Below are 20238 nucleotides of genomic sequence, written 5' to 3' on the forward strand. Positions count from 1 at the left end.
GTTTTGGACTGTGGGTTTTGATTTTACTTTCTTTTTTTTTAAATAATACGCGTTTGGGGGCGCGTTTTGCTATTTTGAGAAGTGGGGAGGAAACAACATAAATAAAAAGTGGAGTAGATAATTCTAATAATGCGTGTGCTCAAATCGACACATGGAATTATCAAAATTCGTCCGCTTATTTTACTAAGAAAAGTTGAAGATTCTTTTATAGGCTACTCCACTTCTTCCAATATAAAATAATTTTTGTGCTATTTTATGTTTCTAAATTCTAATTGTCTTTCATCTCAATAATTCCCGTGGAATTCAAATTTAATAAAGTGAGAAGAGTGATGACGTAGGAAAGCAGTCCAGTTTTGGAAGCTTACTTGCCCTTGAAAAAATCATTTCAGTCAAGTATGGAAATTTCATAGTTTAATCTAGCAAGATTTTGGTGATTTATTATTTACTTTAAGATTTTAAAAATTGTGTTATGTGACATGGCAATTGCCAATTGGCATGTCTTTAACCGTTTTTTTTAGCTAGGTGTTCTTTATACAAAACCTAGACTCAAAAGGGTAGGTTATCTATTATTGACAAATTAAGTTGTGGCAATACACAAAACTACCCAAATACTTTGAAGTGTCTACAACTTTTACCCATTTTTTCAAAATCCTCTTTTCCATACCCATTTGAATTTTATAGTATTTATTTTGAAAGTTGTAATCTGAAAAGTGGTAAGTGTGTAAGATGGCAGTCGAATAAATTCCTCACCTACCAGCATTAAATTCAAAAAGGAACCAACTCTTGTCTCTTTCACTCCCTTTCATCTCGCCGCTGTGAAACAAAAAAATACCGCCGCTGCTAGGGTTTGGAGGTGTAGAAGAAATACCCCCGCCGCTGCTAGGGTTTGAAACCTCTCGCCGTCTCCCTTCGCCTCGCCATTTCCGCCTCGACTCTCGCCATCCCTCTTGGCTCTCTAAACAATAAAATACTGCTGCTGCTAGGGTTTGGAGCTGTAGAAGAAATACCCCCGCCGCTGGTAGGGTCTGAAACCTCTTGCCATCTCCGCCTCGACTCTCGCCATCCCTCTCGGCTCTCTACCGGCGAACTATCGGCTTTCTACCGCCTGAAATCTCGTCAGCTTCTCTCTCGCCTCTCTCCATTTGCGTCATGGATGCACCGCAAGAGGTATGTCTTGTTAGTCGATATTAGTTATTTTCCTACCAACTCTCGGACAAAAAAGAGTAATACCGTCGGACTAAACATTAATACCGCCGTAAATAATTGTATTACCGTCGTTGAAAATTGAAAATACCGTCGTGATTTTTGATTATACCGTCACAATATTTGACAATATCGTCGATGGTATTTTAATTTCTTCAGGCAGTATTTTAAACTTTTCCGGCCGTATGTTAAGTTTGTCGATGGTATATTCAGTTTTTTCGGCAGTATTTACTTTATTCTCAGCGGTATTCGTTTTATTTTTAGTACTTTTATTTTATTTGTTTTTTTTAGAATACCTTGTACGTTTTTTATATGGAAAAATATATCTAAGTGTCCTTCCACTTTGATTTTTTAGTGTACCTTGAGAAATTGGAATGTTGGTTTATTAAAAGCTAAACTGACTTGACAATGAGCTAAACTTGAATATTTAGTTATTGCATAAGCTGATTTCACAATTTTTAACATCAACTACTGATATTTTCAAGTATACTATATCTACAGTGTAAATTATAATGGCAAGAATAATGTGACATTTAAGATTGTGACATTTAAATGTGAGTATTATAATGGCAAGAATAAAGTTGCTAGTGTTGCGTGCTGCAACAGTAGCAAAAGTTACATACTATTTGCTAGCTCATAAAATGCTTTGCCTAGATTAGATGAGTTTTGCCTTTTTATATCAATAAAGTTTGTGTTTTAATATTATTTTGTAAAGTGTTACATTTAATATTATAATTTGTTTTTAATGATTTTTATTTTTAAATTGTAGGAGAATCCTAATTATTTGAGGCCGAGTACAATTAATGTGGCTTCAAATGTTGGGACATATTACAAGACAAAATACTTGAAAATGGTTAGGAAGGTATTGAATACGAAAGGTGGTCAACCGTTGGTGGACAGATTTTTAAGTGGTTGTTTCAGACACTTATTAGATTGGAATCCGGGGTCAAAGTGTGCTATGGCTGTTCACCATGTAGTTTCTCGCCAAATCCGATCAAATGATAATGGATTGTGGTTTTTTATTAACGGGAGTAGGTTAAATTTCTCGGAGAGGGATTATGCCCTTGTTACAGGGCTGAATTTTGGAGAAACTGACTTTGATACGAGGGCACACCACGATCTCCGGAATGTTGAAGTGTTCAGAAAATTTTGTTGTGGGCAGAGGACTGTTAAGGTGGAGACTCTCGTTGACCTTTTCCAGAATTATGATATTGATGATCAGGATGGGAGTTTACTATTACGTGTGGCCCACGTGTTAGTACTGTATGGCATGCTACTAGGGTATGAGCCTGATAAGAACGTGGCTGACTGGGTGTGGGCTTTGGTGAATGATCTTGATGCATTTGCCCAATTTCCGTGGGCAGCTTATTCGTATCAGCTGCTATGTCAGTATGTGAATAACTCTAGTACACACGACAAATATAAACTGTACGGGCCGGTGTGGGCATTACATGTATGGTCCCTTGAGATCATACCCGAGTTGGGTACTGCAGTTGGTACACACTTGGATGGCGGTGCACACCCCAGATGTTTGAGGTGGAGGTTTCGAAATAGGCCCTCTCGATTGCTAGATTCCCCCTATCTAGCAACTGGAGAGCCATGTCTTCTTCCTAAGAAAGTGGTGGATAAATTTATGGAGTACATGAATGGAAGAGAGGAGTACGTCTTCATCACTGAAAGTAGCGTCAAATACAAGAAGGGTTATTTCCATGACATTCTTAGGCTGAATTTTTCATTTCCCGAAGAAGTAAGTCAATTAAATTTAGGTATTACATTTTATTATGTGTCTTAAATAATGGTATCCTTTTTTTCCACAGGTGGTCGAGTTGTTCATGTTAAGCTGCAAGTCAAGGCTAATGATTGGGGGAAACCTCCTACCGAATGTCACGTCAAAAAGCACTGTTATATCCTCTCTAGATTTATTTGTGAGTTTATTTCAACATCTACATCATTGGATATTTGTCCTTATGCTTATGAACGTTGATTTTTTATTTTTTTTTCGCAGAGAGTGTGTCAAACATATTGGCGTTGCTGTATGTTTGGCACAAGGCTGAATCTCGCTGTTCCCGGTACGTACGACTCCTTTGCCGCTTGGGAAGTCCCTGAGGGTATTTACAAAATGATTAAGGGCGAGTGTGGATCATCAATGGCACAAAGTTGGATGGGGGCTAGCCAGGTTAATATTTATGAATTTTGAGATTGAGATATCAATTTATGGTTTAATACCGTCAGATAAATTTAGAATACCACCTAGAAAAAAACATAATACCTCCGGGATATTTCAGAATACCGACTGGAGGTATTCTATAAATTTCACAAAGGTATTGTAAACTACTCCGGCGGTATTACTAATTTATTTGTCGGTATTGTTACTAATTTCACGAAGGGCTGAGGGAGTTATATCATATTTGGTGAATTTGCTAGTTTGGAATTATATCATATTTGGTCAAAAATAATTGGAGGTTGAGGGAGTGTTTGGTGATGGTAATCTTACATTTATCTTGCTTTTGGATCCTTGTTTTGTTTAATACCGTCGAATAAGTTGATAATACTGCCTAGAAAATTATAGAATACCACTGGAATAGTTCAGAATACCAGCTGGAGGTATTTTATAATTTCACGAAGGTATTATGAACTACACCGGCGGTAGTATTAATTTATTTGGCGGTATTATGATCAATGAATCTCTTTAACATGATCTTGTGGTATATCATGCTTGTATGCAGATCATTGTTCCATGTGTTATCAGTGAACATTATGTTATTGTTCGAATCCATCCCGGACTTTGGCAAGCAGATTTGTTCGATCCAAAGTATCATGGTTTGGATGAACAATCCAAACTAATGCGTGCCGATGAATTACAGCCACTACTAACTTTGTTCTCTCGAGTATTGGAATCTGCTGGATACTGGGCTACAAACGAGTTAGCTTTGACGAGGAAGACCCGACCATTACAGATATACATTCCGGGTCCAGAAGAGCAGTTTACCCAGAAGGACTTGTATTCATCTGGCCCATTCGCATGCATGATAGTGGAGCGTATCATTTCTGGTCAGCCAAGTATTACTTGGGGGGACACGCGCGTCAACAAGTATAGGGAATTGATTGCCGCTAGCATTTTTGATATGGGTGTAGTGGATGAGTAGTTCACGTATCATATGAACATGTTTTTTATGCTTAAGACATTTGCTACCTTATGATCATGTTTTGTATTGTTAAGACAGTTGCTACCTTATTAAGACATTTGCTACCTTATGATCATGCTACTTTTGTTCATGCGTTAATTATACCACCGTAAAAAATGAGAATATCGTCGTGGTGTGTAATTATACCGTCGGGTAGACATTGGCGGTATTCAATGTTTTGTATCGAAGGGATTATAAATTTGCACGATGGTATTATAAATTTGCACGATGGTATTATAAAATTGTACGACGGTATTATTAATTAAACCATTAAGATACTAGCAAACCATAAAAACATGCATCCACGAATAACAACAAACACATTAGAATGTAGAATTACAACAAACACTCATTCATCTTGCAGTAAGTAAGGACAATTGGGACGTATATGCGATCTCGCTCCACACAAACTACACGTCTTAGGAACACAACTTTTGCTTGTGGATTTGCTTGTGGATGCCGCATTGCCTGGTGTCGTCTTCTGCTTTTGTGAATCTTTCTCAGTGGGTCCCTTATGTCGCGTTTCTTTTGGCCGACCAGACTGTCGCTTCCATAGTGGAGGTAAAACACAAATACTTGCAACATCTGCAGGGACTATCCATGAAGCATGTGGCGGGACAGAGTTTACCCGATACGAGTATGCCTCTCGTAGCTTTGCTGATTGATAATAGTCTCCAACATGCTTAGATAAGTCATCGCCTAAATGCCTGAATTATTTGTTTAAAATAAAATTTAGTTTAAGAAGCTAACAAAAATTATATCATATAAGTGAAAACAAGTGCGTACCTTATAGCTGCAACAGCATGCGAGCACGGTAGCAGGTTCATGTCCCATTCGAAGCACGTACATGACTGCGTTTGTACATTCACTTTGAATGACCTGTTTGAATCTTTTACTTTGAAAGCAGATGGAGACATGGCAACCACCTCATATCTCCGCGACCTCTCCAATTCAGCAGTCAGCTTTCGTAGAGCCTCTGGTGTAACATCTGCAGAAAACGTCTTTGCAGCTTCCTGTCTTTCATCAAACTATTTTTCTATGATATGACGAATCGCCTCAACCATAGAGCATATAGGCAGACGTCTTGCCCACAGTAATCGAGAATTGAAAGATTCAGCAACATTTGAGGTCAGAAAACTATAGCGACGAACAGGACACTTAGATCTAGCCCATCTCTCAGGACCAACCTGCATAAGTTTGGTATATGCTCCCCCGTCTTCGTTTAATGCCTTTAAGCTTGCCATTGCCTTGTCAAAATCACTCTCTCGATATGCATAAGCCGCCTTTTGGTAGAAAGCAACGGCTGCCTTGCCATACCTAGTAATTTTATTCAACAAATGGTAGTAGCACAAGCCGTGTGCAGCGTGTGGATAAACTTCTTTAACCGCATTTTGTATACTGATATGGGCATCGGAAACAATCAACGTCTCAGAATTCTGACCATAAGCCGCCTTCAATCGATAGAAAAACAACTTCCACGATTCATCATTCTCGATCGGACCAATCCCAAAAGCCATTGGAAACACTTGTTCGTTGTCGTCCTTTGTGACGGCAACAAACAAAACACCTTTATTGCGGCCCTTCAAGTGTGTGCCGTCAACAACAATTATTGGCCTCATGCACATAGTGTACGCGACTCTGCAAGAACCAAGTGCTACGAAGAGATGCTTCAACCGATCATTCTCATCAACTTCCAAGTCGGTCACCGATCCCGGATTGCACATCCGCAACATGTGCAGATAGCCTGGCAGCAATCCATAAGATTCTTTGTGTCCGCCGTATATCATCTCCACTGCCATATTACGGGGTCGGATCTCCACACTATAACTGGTTTGAACACCGTACTCTCTCTGCAAATCAACAACAATGGACCTCGGCTTCACTATGTCCCCATCCTCGCGCATTTTCTTTGCTATATATGCTGCGATTACACGAGCTGGTACCTTCCTCACTCCAATATTTACGAGGTTGTCAGTGCATGTGTGGGCAGGCCCAAACTTTCGAACCATCCAAAAGTCACCATGTTGAGTAGCTCGCAACAGAAATGGGCACTGAGTCCGATATCTGCATTTGAACGTAATCCTATCCAAGTCCGATCGAGGAATGACAAATTCTGCACGACGTTCCAAATGCCACAACCCCACCGCTAATTTCAGCTCCTCTTTGCTTTCGAAGATAGAACCTTCGCTCAACTCATCGGGATCTGGTATGTTGTCAAGTTTACCTGCAAATAAATTCACTGAAAAATCCTTCGGAACCACCGGAACTAGCCAATTGCTCATTTCTGCAGTTTGTTCGGGTCCCAACTCTTCTTCAAGCCTTTGCGGGTTTGTCTGCATTATCATGGACATAAGCTGCCCGATTCCTCCCTCCCGACGAATCCAAGCAATATGCTCAGCAAATGTGCCATAATCAACTCGAGCAGACTCACGCTCCTCTGCTTCTTCATCATCCTCATCTTCTTCATCATCAGTGTCTGTTGATGGAACATACTCTTCATCATCATTATTATCAGCAAACCAATCAAAACCTCTCATGTGGTTTGAGATGGGCTCCTCGAATGACGTGGGCTGAGGAGGGTGCTCATAAGTAGATGCATACGGTATCTCGATCGAAGGTCGATAAACTTCTTGCTCCGATTGGGAAGTGCCACCATCATGTGTCACATAAACCTCTGGCTCGACCTCAAAGGCACAAAGTCGAGAAAGTTGGTCATCAGTACTTAAAAGAGATCGGATGATCCTGCCACTTCGAGATCTCGATAGATAGTATAAATTGTAGACGGTACTCAGTGAATTTGCCATCAAGTAGTAATTGATATTTTGCCTTAACTCCGAAATGCTTATGTTATTTGTCTGAACATAAGCAAATGTAGCACCTCCACCACAATATAAGACATCGTTCCAATATCCTCCATATCTCACAAGGACGTTTTTCCACTCCGTCATCTGTAAATTACGAATAAAATAAATTAAAATACAAATAATATATTCTCCTATAAATTAGCTTATACCACAAATCATTAATCGCTCTAAACCAAATTATTTACGAAGAACCCATCAATTAAATCTTTATTCATGAATATGCGAAAATATTAAACTATTACACGATGGTATTTAACAATTATGCGACGGTGTTTATCGACCTTACGAAGGTATTTAACTACAATTCGAAGGTATTTACAAATAATTGAAAGAATGCTTAATTACAACACAATTGCATGGACACTATCAAGATAGAAATCGGGCGGTATTAAATGAACTTAAGCAATGGTATTTACCATTTCGACGAGGGTATGTCCATATTCGACGACGGTATTAATTTATCAATCGAAGGTATGTTCTCCACATGCAAAACTCACCTAATAATATCAACAATGTCTATATACACTACAATGATAAATATGCAACGGCATTACACTATTAGGAGATGGTATTAATCAAGTAATCGACGATATTCATCAACATTACGAAGGTATTTATCTCATATGCAAAGGTTGTTAGAATAGAATGAAAGAATACTTAATTAAAAACAAAATTGCATGGACATTAACATGATAGATATACGACGGTATTTACATTTTTTGACGATGGTATTTAAGATTTTGACGACGGTATGTACATATTATACGGCGGTAATATGCTATTACTCGAAGATAAATTTTCCATAAGCAAAATACACCTAATATTAGCAACAATTTCTATGTACACTAGAATGATAAATATGCAACGGTATTAAACCATTACTCAACGGTATTTACGAAATATACTTCAGTATTTAAAATAAAACTAAGAATTACCTTTAGTTGATAGATATGCGATGAAATTTCTTTTCTCCCAATTCTCCAATGAAATGGCAGCTGAGAACCCCAAAGCTTCCAAGAAGAAGAATTATAACTCAACAAATATGGAGGCCTTTGAGACAACTTGTTTTGAATGTTTGTGTGGTATTTACTTCATCCTTTCAACATATATGGAGGCCTTTGTGTTTAATTTATGTTTAATTTACTCACCCTCACCCGTGAATGTACTAGGAAAGGAATCACTTTATATTGACATGAGTGTACTTGCAAGAACTTTATATTCACGTGAAAGTGAAATTAAAAGGAGCCAGACGTACTTAGAATACCGTTGGAAATAAATGTAATACCATCGTCAAAATCACTATACCGTCTGAATATTTGTGAATATCGACCGGCGGTATTATCATTTGTTCCGATGGTATTTTAATTTTTTTAGACAGTATTTTCTATGGTGTAGAGAATCATTTGCATCATTTTAACCTGTAAAAATTATTTTCGTATAATATTTACATATGTGCGGTATTTCAAACTCATTTCCTTGGTGGTATTTTAAGCACAAAATGTGATGGGGGAATCATAAAAGGACAAAATTTAAGAGAATCATAGTACACTATACCAGCCTCATGCGTGAACAATTATGAAATGATTGCTGACAAGCATAAAAAAGCGTGCACATGTGTGATGACAAAATATATTAAAAAATACAAATGGTTAAAAGTTGTAGATGATAAATAAAGTGGTCAAAAGTTGTAGATAGTTTTGCAAAGTTGGGTAGTTTTGCAAATCCCCCAATTAAGTTCACTGGAAATTGTCTTATTGCCATAGCTGAAAAAGGTTTTGGCTTTTATAAAATAGATTAAGTTATTTCTTTAAATTATGGAAAACCCCTTCAAAATATTAGCACATGAATAAACAATAACGCTAGAAAATAAGCTCCAATTATATGACATGATAAAAGATGATCAAAATTCCTAATCGATAAAATTGAGGTATCAAAAACTCTCTTGTAAAATATTAAATATTATTGGTTCAAGTTTATTTTTTATTTTTGACGTTCACAAAAAATAATATTATCCAATTTATAGACACCAACACAAAAAATACCACATTTTAAAAGTGATATGTTTTTTAGTCCCTATATAAAAACAACTCTTTTGTATACCAAAATGAATTAAAAGACTAAAATACTCTTTACGATCCCCATCACTTTAATTTTCGCGCAACATTACACGTGCCCACGATCATGATCACGATGGTGGACACAATCGTGACACGATCATGATCACGATCGTGCCCACGATCATGATGATGGGCACGACACGATGGTGAACATGATCGTGCCCACGATGATGGGCACGTGTCATGTTGCGCGAAAATTAAAGTGGTGGAGACCGTAAATGGTATTTTAGTCTTTTAATTCTGGTATACAAAAGAGTTGTTTTTAAAGAGGGGCTACAAAATATACTCCATCCGTCCCTGAAATAAGTTCATCTTTTTCCTTTTTGGGACGTCCCCCAAATAAGTTCTTCTTTCTTTCTTTCCATTTTTGGGCAACTACCCCACCACTAATAATACTTTATTTATTCTTACTTTTCACTTTTTCACCACTCACAATACTAATTATAACACATTTTCACCTTTTCACCACTCTTAATACTAATTATAACATATTTTTCTCCACTATCAATACACTTGATCAATTTTCCTTAAAACCCGTGCCGTCCCCAAATAGGAACTTATTTTGGGGACGGAGATGGAGTATTATTTTTAAAAGGTGGTACTCCTTCTGTCCGCCAAAAGCAGACCACTTTGGTTGGGCACGGGATTTAATAAAATTGGTGATGATTTTGATGTAGTGGAGAAAGGGTCCCACCACTTTATGAGATGTGTGGTTGAGATTGAATTTGGGATGAGTTTTTTTGTAAATAAAGAGTGTTTGTAAGGATAAAAGATTAAAGTGGATGGTGGGACCATTTTCATAAAAGGAAAGTGGTCTACTCTTTGCGAACGCCCAATATAGTAAAAGTGGTCTACTTTTGGCGGACGGAGGGAGTATTTAAAATCTTGAACCCCATTAAAATTTATTAATTACTCCTTCCATCTCACTCCAATAAGCTCACTTCTTTGGGCACGGAGATTAAGAAAACTTACTTTTTAGTAGGAAAATTGTAGTAAAATGGTGTGGTCACCACCAATTAAGTACAACTTTTTTATCCAAAAAGGAAAATGAGCCTATTGGAGTGGGACGAGGGGAGTATTTTTTAGTTTAATTTCAATCTTTAATTGATTTTATTTTTTTTTATAAGAAAATTTTTTATTAAACCTGGTACCAGTAGTACCAGGAAAAGAAACATGGGACCAAGATCCAGCTACAAAATTCCAAAATCTTTAATTGAATTTAATAGTGGATAAACAAGATTTAATTAATCATTAATTATAAATTTAATTATAATTTTATAATTAATCATATTACATAAAATTAATTAACAAAATTGGTTAAAGTTGGGAGTTAGATTTTATGTGGTAAACAATGAGACATTGTTCGTGTACTTTTTAACTTGACCACCTATGTTAATACATTGAAATAAGTGAACCGAATATTTAATCCGTGTTAATTGTTTAATCATCTTTAGATTAATTAGTCAAGACTCAAACGAGTTAATAATAATTGATACTATCAATTAATTTATTGGTGTCTTCGTGTATAACGTGCTTAATGAACAATTCAAACGAAGTAGATAGATGAAATATTAAACAAATGTATCTATCAACATGATAAGCTTGAAATCAGTGGTGTTAATTTGTATCTAACCTGAAATGAAAACCAAAAAAAAAAAAAAAAAACCATCATTGAACTTGACCTTGGATATTAGTTGACTGTTCTATCACTCAAGATTTTTGCACGTGTGTCGTTCGCATCCCAATTTATATATTCACTGTATTTTATTTATTGAAATATTATTATTAAGTATAGCTGCTTAGAAACTTTAGTTATCTGTGATTTTTGCACCGTAGAGGATAGATCAAATCAAAATCATAGATTAGAGAATAAATAAGAATTAACCTATACATTTAATCATAGAATATTTACGGGTAATCTTTTCTTTTAATTTTTAAGTTATTTATAATTCTATCATAGGGGTAGAAGTGGCAGAGTTTTTTGTAACTGTCTTATTTCTTTAATCATGAAATTTATGCTCTCTAAAAAAAATCATGAAATTTATGAAACAACTATATACGATATATAATCAAATTGACTTTCTGAAGACATTCTATATGAAAAGAAAATGTGAACCTTAGAAAATAATGACAGCAATGAAAACGACAACTTTCGCAACAAACACAATAACTAAGATTGATGGAAGTTTTGGGTTCGAACCAATCGTTGCGCGATCTTTAAATTTTTTTTATTTACTTATATAATTTATCAAAAAAAAAAAAAAAGATTGATGAAGGTTTTAGTCATTTAGTGAAATTAGTATAAAAGTAGCCTTGCATTCTTTGTAATTCATGTTGAATAAATTTATGAGAATCTATAATCACTATCTTAGCAGCATATTGGATAAATTTACGCTCTTTTACAATAGTATGTAAATAGCATATAATAGGTCAATTATGTGGAAAAAAAAATTAAGCACTGTCTTCAGTGCACTAAGCTCTTTTGCAATAGTTCATAAACCACTCATAATTGGTAAACTATATTTGAAAATCAAGTGTGATAGACTCATAATAACTATATAAATGTGGTTGGAATAACCTAGTGGTGAAGTAAATATTTCTTAGGTCAAAAATTTCAAGTGTGATAAATTCAAGCTTGTGTAGACGTTGATGAAATTCAAAATTAAAAGTTTTAAACTTAAAATACTCCCTCTACACTAATCCATCCCAAATAAAACGATACTCTTAGATAAATTATTGAAAAGGGAACTTTGTCTTTTTTTTAATTCATACCAATTTGCAGCAATTATTTTGTGGACTCTATGCAGCGAAGGTTGACTAATTAGTGGACGATTGATTTATTTGTCGTACTGCAATTAATTGAAATCAACACGTTTAAAGAAACGGACAAAACAATTCACGGAAAACGTGTAGAGACTGTGCTGTGCTCCAATATTTATTTTGTGCACATGTGTTGCACGTTGTCGATCATGCTTCTTTCTTTCTTTGATTTTTTTGGGGGCGAAATATATTGTCAGTGAAGTGTTGTTAGTAAGGTTTATTTGCTTCTAAAATTTTCATTATAAAATGATGGATAAGAAAAGATGAGAATTTTTTTTTTCTATCATATGTTTATTAGAGATGAAAAAATAAGAAAATGTTGAAAAATATTTTTACACCCCGACCATAGGATAATATTATCCAACATTTGAGAGAAAATGAGTGAAAAAAAATTGCTTGAGAAAATATCTCATCCTACTCAAAGAAAAAAATTCATCATAGTAAACATGTGAAAATGATGGAAAATGAGTGAAAATATATTTTTTCTCTTTTTTCCATCAAAGTAAACACACCCTAATTTGTAAACTGAGGAATGTATAATGATGTTAGATTTTTTTTTGGTACCGTATAACAATGTAGTCATTTTTCACAAGTTACATACATGTCATATATGATGGCAAACAGCCAGGCGAATATTCAAAGGCTAAAACGTACTCCCTCCGTCCCGCTCCAAGTATCTTCTTTCTTTTGGGCACAGAGATTAATAAATATGTATAAAGTAGATAAAGTAAGTTGATGGAAATTGTTTAAATATTAAGTAGAGAGAGAGAGTGTATTGTCAAAAAAGGAAATGAGACGTTTAGAGTGGGACAATCCAAAATAGAAAATGGGACATTTGAAGTGGGACAGAGGGAGTACTATGATAGGGAGAAAATGATGATTAAGCATTTAAGCTAATAGGCACACTGATTCTCTTTTTTAATAAAAGGGTTCATTGCAAAATAATTCATAAGTTCGGCTAGATTTTGATTTTGGACACATTTTGTGAATTGTTGCATTAAATAAGTCATTTTTTGTTTTTTAAAATAGACATGCTCAATAATATTTTATAATTGAAAAAATAATATGACGTAATCCAATGTGAAGTTGCCACATCACTCATTCATTTCCCTTATCGAAATGAGAAAGCATCCAATGACTACTTGACCTCACTACCTCAGACTTTTGAAAGTCTTCCACCAGCTATGTGTACATGTTGACTTACTGGCATGATATAATTAATGTATATAATAAATTCTGAAGTGAATTAAAAAGAAGAGGCATTTCTTTTCGATCAATAGATGGAGAGTTGGAATCATTTAAAAATGATTCCAAAGCATACCCCTAAGTAAAATCTAAAGTGTAGGTTTCACAATTAAATTGGTATAGCATCTGCATCTGATATATTATCCAAATATAACATCTACAAGGTCCAAACTAAATAGAGTCCCCATTTTACATAAGACTGAAATCATTAAGATTTGTAGTTTAAATAATACTTACCTCTTGTAGGGATGATGTCTAATGTTTGATTCCCATCCCCTAAAACAATATTAAAATCCATCTCAGAAATAAAACTACATAATAATAATAATAGTTGTTGCTGCACACTCTATTAGATTCTCCACACGAATATAACTATAATAGTTCGTTTAGATTACAGACAATATTTGATCACGGAAATGTTACACTTGTTGGCATATACATATTAAAGCAGCCATTCAATTTCATCTACTGTCTACATTTCATAACTTAGCAAAAGCCATAACAGTTATGATCAATATCTGTTTATATACATTTCCAAGAATGGTGCAATCATAGTAACAACACAATGAATGAGCGTTTTCAGATTGTTTTACGCGTCGTTTCCAATCCATTCTTGGATGGCTGAGCGCAGCATATGATTTGGAATGAGCATCTTGTGCTGTAGTTTTTGTTTTGTCACCGGGGAAACATCGTGCCTGTCAAGCCATGCCTTTATCGCATAATGCTCGTATGTGAAACCATCTGCTGCTATGAAGGGATTGTCCATTATTTCCTGCAATCAATTGTATGGTGCAATGCCAAGGCAGAGTAAGATGAATGCTCACAAATATATAATTTTTTTAAAATTATATGTTGGTTAAAACTTAATAATATTCGCACCTGAAGAATTGGGCAGTAATAGTGTTTCGGTGCTAGTCTGAGGTCTCTTTCAGCCAAGCTACCGGAATCAGCAAACTCTGCGAGTCTTTTCAAAACGGGCAATACTTCGGTGTCAAGGTCCGGTCGATCTCTGCATCTGAGTTTGCAGCATTTCAATGCTACCTCTGCAAGTTGAACTGCTTCAGCTAGTGGCCAATCTGTAACCGACTGATCAAGAACATCCAAGAAATTGCCACTGCTCACAGCATTTTCAAACTTCATTATAAGCCCTTTGGGATGGCGTGCAGACAATAACTGGAGGAGTATTACTCCAAAAGAGTATAGATCGGATTTTGGTCGAAGAGTTCCTGTTCTTTGGTATTCAGGATCCATATAGAACAGGGTGCCTGCTATAACAGACTCCCCATACTCTGTTATATTGTCAGGCACAAGATCGGAGATGAATTTGGCCAGGCCTACATCCCCGATTTTGCTCACATAGTATTTGTCAAGCAAAATGTTTCCAGGTTTTAGATCCCGATGAACTATTGGCTCTGGCTTCGAGTGGTGCAGGAAGGCAAGTCCGCAAGCAACCTCAAATGCTATCCGAAATCTAACAGGCCAAGGAAGGGGCGGTCTGCCCCTTCTGGGCAGGATATGATCTTCAAGACTCCCATTCTCCATATACTCGTAAACAAGACAGCCAAGTTCTGGACAGGCTCCAAGCAACAAAACAATGTGAGGATGGCGTAATTGACTAAGCACTTCCACCTGCACGGTTTCTGTAGTTAGTATTATCACAGATTGCATCACAATTACAATACGCTACTACAAGAAGAGACAAGCATAATACAAGTATTGATATCTAGAAATAGCATACCAGACCTGTGTATTATTCCTTTCCAATAACAATTGGGTATATGATTCCCAAATGTTGTGAGGATCGGGAGTCTTATTCACAATAATACACCCAAAGGGGGAATTACTTTTCATGATTGATAAAATACATGATTAAGTATTTTTATCCTCATTACTATGATTTCTCCAATCCAACCTTTTCAATGGGATATGAATCAAGCAAAATTAGCTCAAATGATAGAAATTATCAAGAGCCTTGGAATATCCCAGAGTTCCAATCCATCTTAGTAAACAGTGGATTAACCTATACTATTTTCATCTATCTAGGCTAATCCTCAAAAGTAAACGTCCCCTAAGTGAATGATGATATTGCCAACTAAATCAACTAATCAAGAAATTATCACAATTGATGGGGGTAGTAATTATAATGACATGGGCTATCGATGCCTCGAGGCCCCTGAATATATATCTTTCTCTAATGTAACAAGTAGAAGCAGTTCACATACTAAATTATGACAAATTATGCCCTAAAAACGAATAGCAAAGACCAGTGTGAAGTGGGTAAGCTTGCCAGTAATTCAGTCTCAGTTGTGTAGCAACGGCAAATGCCAAATAGATTGGAAAACTGAAGGTTAAACCTCTTTTAGAAACTCCTTGTTTCTGTCAGAAGCCTCAGGGCGAAGAGTTTTAACAGCAACTGAGGTGTGATCAAGGCTGCACTTATAAACTTTACCATATGCTCCTTCGCCAATCACTCTATTTTCTTCAAAAGAACAGGTTGCTATCTGTATGTCATCTCGCGTGTACCTTCTATATCGTAGATCACCAAACAGTAGCGCATCAGCAATTTTGTTTTTCTCTAATGATTCTTTCTGCACCATGAGTTCTGCCATCTGCCTTTCATATGTTTCTTCCGCAAGAAGTCTTTTCGCCATGTCAGCCTCCTTCTCAGCTTCCAAATATTTCTCTCTCTCTTGAGCAGCAATTTTCCTTAAATTTACTTCTCTTTCCTGTGCAGCATTCACTCTCTGTGCTTCCTGAATGCACTCAGAAGAAAGCAAGTGCACCTGAAACAAATAGGTCCAAAAACTAATTACCCCAATAATCCTTGATTGTGATTTAAATTTTCAACCCTTCGTTTCAAGATAATCTACATGTGCCATATGTCACATGTCAAGCGATCTACAACTGACTGCCATTGTAAGTTTGTAACGTTAAAATAGATAATCTTTTCAGGAGAAACAACCTGGACAGTAGTTGAAACAAAATAAATGTCGTTATCACATTCACAAGATCTAATGCTTAGATGGTAAAGTGCTCGAGCTTAAACCTTGCTCTGTGCATGGACCAGGTCTTGACAAGCTTGATTATACATGGTCATAGTATTCTCCACTTCCAGGCGCAGTTGCTCTATTTCAACCTGAATGTCTGACTGCAGAACAGAGATAAGTATGCTCATTAAATTAAAACCTGAGGTTTGTGGGTAACCATGGCTTACTAAACACTGGAAGTTATGGAATATAAAAAGATACATTTTCTGGAACTTGACACACTTTCTCGATTGAAATATGACTTCAAATAGAAAGGCTAGAAAGCATCACCTGCTTTGAGTGCGTAGAAGAAATGGACGGGAATCCTTTATTTCTTGACATATCTGAGAGTTTCTCTTCTGATGCTTGATGAGATGTCTCCATAACAGCATCCAGATTCACAGAAGAGAATGTTGTTGTTTGTGAACGAGAAGGAAGATGACTAACATCTGAAAGGCAGTTCTTATATTTGGACTCTGAAGATGAAGAAGAAGATGTGAATGAACGAGAATCACGCTCCCTCCCTGTTAGATTGCCAATCAAACAAGTTAAGGTAGCAAAAGATATCAAATAAATAAGGAACCTTATAATGAACATACCAGATGTTGACATAGGATTAGAGGAATTTGATGTGATTTTTTTTGCTGAGACCACATAGATTTTGCACGTGTCAGGAGCACGTTTGAGAACTATTGACGGCACCTCAGAATCATTAGGCGTCCTGAGAAAAAGAAATAGTGATGCATCAACACCAAGACAGTAGCCAAAGATTACATATTATAAGATTTAGCATACAAGATGCCACACACGCTACTTGAAATATATTTGAACGGAAACTTTAACATGCAATTTGCGAGTTTTTAGTTTTTCTCCTTCCAAAAGTCAGGATCAACGGATTATTGATTTTAACACAAATTATAATGTACTAGGCATAAATAAGACAAAGAAGACAAATGGTTTATTTCAATAGGGAAATCAGAAGCCACACAGAGAAATGTATATTAACAGAAGTGCTCAGTGCAAAATTTACCTAGCAAAGGAATTGGATGAGCAAGAGCCCAGCACCAAACTTGTAGCTCCTGAATCGGATATATACCTTAGAAGAGCAAATGCAGGATTGTCTCCTTCCAGTAACACGGTCTCAATCTAAATTGGCTCAACATATTTCAAGATAAATAAAAAAGGGAGAACTAAATCAGACATAGACAGAAATAAGAAAAGCTCACCTTCTGTGTCCTATGTCGATACCTAAAAGTTGATAGATCTTCCTCATATTTTTCCTGCATATCATGAGTATACATGTCCACCATACTTCCATCTAGCTCGCTGATGGGTATGCTACCACCTGCTGCAAAATACATGACAGAAAAATAAGACATCAGTGAATGTGGCCAGCCATATAATATGCAGACTTCTAGGTACTACAGGTGAAGTATCAAACAAGAAAGCATTCGGAGAAGGGTGAGAAGCCAGGTCATCACATGATATAAATTCTAGATTTCAGTTCTTGTTAATCTCTCAGCCAAAAAAAAAAGAACTTGAAAAGAAGGAAAGCAAGTGAAAGAAGAATCCAAAATCTCAATTGAAGATACTTCAATCAGCTCATCTACGTTGTTAATATTTATACTTTCTCCATATTAGGCATGTGGATAAGCATCAGTCAGAATTCAAAGCATTTAACGTAGTCCTAAATGGAGATTTTCTTTTCTTCTTCCTCCCATAATTTCCTCTGCAAGGATATGGTCCTACAGAAACAGATACTTTAATTTGCTTCAAATTCACCCTGACGAATCAAAGTTCAAAAAAATATGAAGTACCAGAGAAAAAAAAAAGAGCAGAGAGACCTGCATTTACACTGTTTTACCTCTTTAACAATGCAACAGACGCACAATGAGTAGCATCACTACATCATTCAACAAGAATCAAAGATTTCTTAGCAACATTTTTTATGATCAAACTACTCCCACACAATTCAGGACTACAACATCACTCAACAATTTAGGGATGGATAGGCACAGGTGTCGAGCCCGTGCACTCCCACTGCTCCCGCAGCAAAAATTAAACCATATTTCATCACCAATTCACAAAATTTAATCCCTCAATCACCACACACACTCAAGTACAACATTAATTCGCGAAGACGGACGGACATAACAAGTACCAAGTGTATCAAATTATAATTAAACTGACAAACACAGCAAAAGAATAGAAATAAAAAAATAACTTAGTATCGAATTTCAACTCTAGTAAACCAGCCTCCTTCAACAGTTCCAATTAAAGCATCCAAATCCCAACGCCGCGCTCTCGCGGAAACACTCACACACATCAGGGCGTGTTTTGGCGATCGCACTGGTAAAGAGAAGGAAGTGGTAGGGTAGGGAACGTACACGGAGTGGGAACGCAAGTGATGGGGGACATAACCCGAACCAAAACCAAACGAGCGGCTGTGTGCATCAAATTCTCCATTGCCCACCGCACGGCCCGCTGGCTGCCCCTCCCGTCGGAGCTCTTCACCGCCACAGCCACCGTCGCCATCATCGGAGCGCCAACGCGGGTGGGGATAGTAGTAGAAAATTTGGGTCGACTTATTTTGACTTGTAGGCGGCATGAAATTGGATTTGAACTCTGAAAAGGGTCAGGTAGTTGACGATCAACGGCCAAGATGGAATCTGGATCGTTGCTTGGCGGGTAGACTTTTTAGACCCATTATTAATTTATTACTCTCGTCTTATGTCACATTTTTTTATATGAGATTTAAGAAAAGGGTTAAGTATCATATTAGCCCCTAAGGTGGAGGCCCCTATGGCATTGGGCCCCTTATGGCAAGGGGTGTGTCAAATAAGCCCCTATGGTAATTAAAATCGAACAAAATCACCCTAAGCCCTAACGGTGAGTTAACAGCCGTTAACTATTTAAAAAAAAAAAAAATCTTTGTCTACCATGTGTTCGACGAAATGACTGAGACTCGTCAACTCGCCGCAGCTCAGCCTCCTTAATCCGGAGCCGCCGCTACCGCCACCACCGCTGCCGTCGTAGCCCCCGCTTCCTCCACCACCACTTCCGCCACCAACGACGGCGTCGTCACCACGGCGCGGAGGATGTCGAGCTTCACGTTGATCTGGTCGCAGACGCAGCAGCTCCGCTTCACCATGCAGTTGTTGGTGGCATCCTGAAATCGTACGTGTCGAAATCCGTCAATTGCAAAGATAGCAATAGCATCATTAAAGAGACATAGAGAGAGTGTGTTTCTGATGGAGGGCTATAGTTAGTGATATTGATGATAAAGGATAAGATGATGGAAGTGGTGTTAGAAGGAAAGAGAATGCAGAGGTAGGGGAGGAAGGAGCTTGTGAGCTGGCAACACTGATAAAAAAAACACCCAAATTTTGGACGATGAATGTGAAGAGGAAGGGAAATGTTGGACAGCTCCATTGCTACAAAATCACAATGACTAGTAGGAAGTCTTCGTTTCAAATTTAAGTTTCTGTTACAGTTATTCCCATTTCAATAGCACACACCATATTCATATTGATCTCGAAGGAAATGAATATTCTGCTTAATTTGGATTTTTTTTTTTTGAGGCGGGCTTGATTTGGAATTTATAATCATTCAAGAGAGTTTAGAATAATGTTACACTAGAAATGGATCAAAGTGTGGAAAGAATCAAGTGAAGTCCCTGCTCAACTTGACATTCTTTACTAGTGAAATAAGTGTCCGCGTTGCTGCTGGGACATTCTTCCCTTGAGCACAAACACGCAACAAACGACCCAACTTGAAT

At 36.9% G+C, this 20238-nt stretch overlaps 3 protein-coding genes across 4 annotated transcripts; 1 reads left to right on the top strand and 2 right to left on the bottom strand.

Annotated features, from left to right (window-relative positions):
• Positions 1 to 3167: 3167 nt before the first annotated feature.
• Positions 3168 to 4468, top strand: LOC130988417 (uncharacterized). Its single transcript, XM_057912239.1, has 2 exons — positions 3168 to 3379; positions 3930 to 4468. The coding sequence occupies exons 1-2, from the start codon at positions 3239 to 3241 to the stop codon at positions 4347 to 4349; spliced, it is 561 nt and encodes a 186-aa protein (XP_057768222.1). The 5' UTR covers positions 3168 to 3238; the 3' UTR covers positions 4350 to 4468.
• A 149-nt stretch (positions 4469 to 4617) lies between these two features.
• LOC130988418 (uncharacterized) lies at positions 4618 to 8528 on the bottom strand. The gene is made up of 3 exons (XM_057912240.1): positions 8188 to 8528; positions 5175 to 7336; positions 4618 to 5095 (listed from the first exon to the last, which is right to left on the bottom strand). Exon 2 carries the CDS (start codon positions 7334 to 7336, stop codon positions 5417 to 5419), a length of 1920 nt encoding a protein of 639 aa, XP_057768223.1. The 5' UTR covers positions 8188 to 8528; the 3' UTR covers positions 4618 to 5095; positions 5175 to 5416.
• Positions 8529 to 13783: 5255 nt separating this feature from the next.
• Positions 13784 to 19104, bottom strand: LOC130988419 (U-box domain-containing protein 34). 2 transcript variants are annotated; one of them, XM_057912241.1, is made up of 9 exons: positions 18848 to 19104; positions 17687 to 17808; positions 17491 to 17606; positions 17060 to 17181; positions 16752 to 16984; positions 16481 to 16582; positions 15789 to 16217; positions 14314 to 15063; positions 13784 to 14206 (listed from the first exon to the last, which is right to left on the bottom strand). In XM_057912241.1, exons 1-9 carry the CDS (start codon positions 18996 to 18998, stop codon positions 14024 to 14026), a joined length of 2208 nt encoding a protein of 735 aa, XP_057768224.1. In that variant the 5' UTR covers positions 18999 to 19104; the 3' UTR covers positions 13784 to 14023. The 2 variants fall into 2 exon arrangements, with proteins under 2 accessions (XP_057768224.1, XP_057768225.1); XM_057912242.1 differs by having other exon boundaries at positions 18325 to 19070.
• Positions 19105 to 20238: the final 1134 nt, after the last annotated feature.

This window comes from Salvia miltiorrhiza, chromosome 6 (assembly GCF_028751815.1).
Source record: "Salvia miltiorrhiza cultivar Shanhuang (shh) chromosome 6, IMPLAD_Smil_shh, whole genome shotgun sequence".
Taxonomy (NCBI): Eukaryota; Viridiplantae; Streptophyta; class Magnoliopsida; order Lamiales; family Lamiaceae; genus Salvia; species Salvia miltiorrhiza.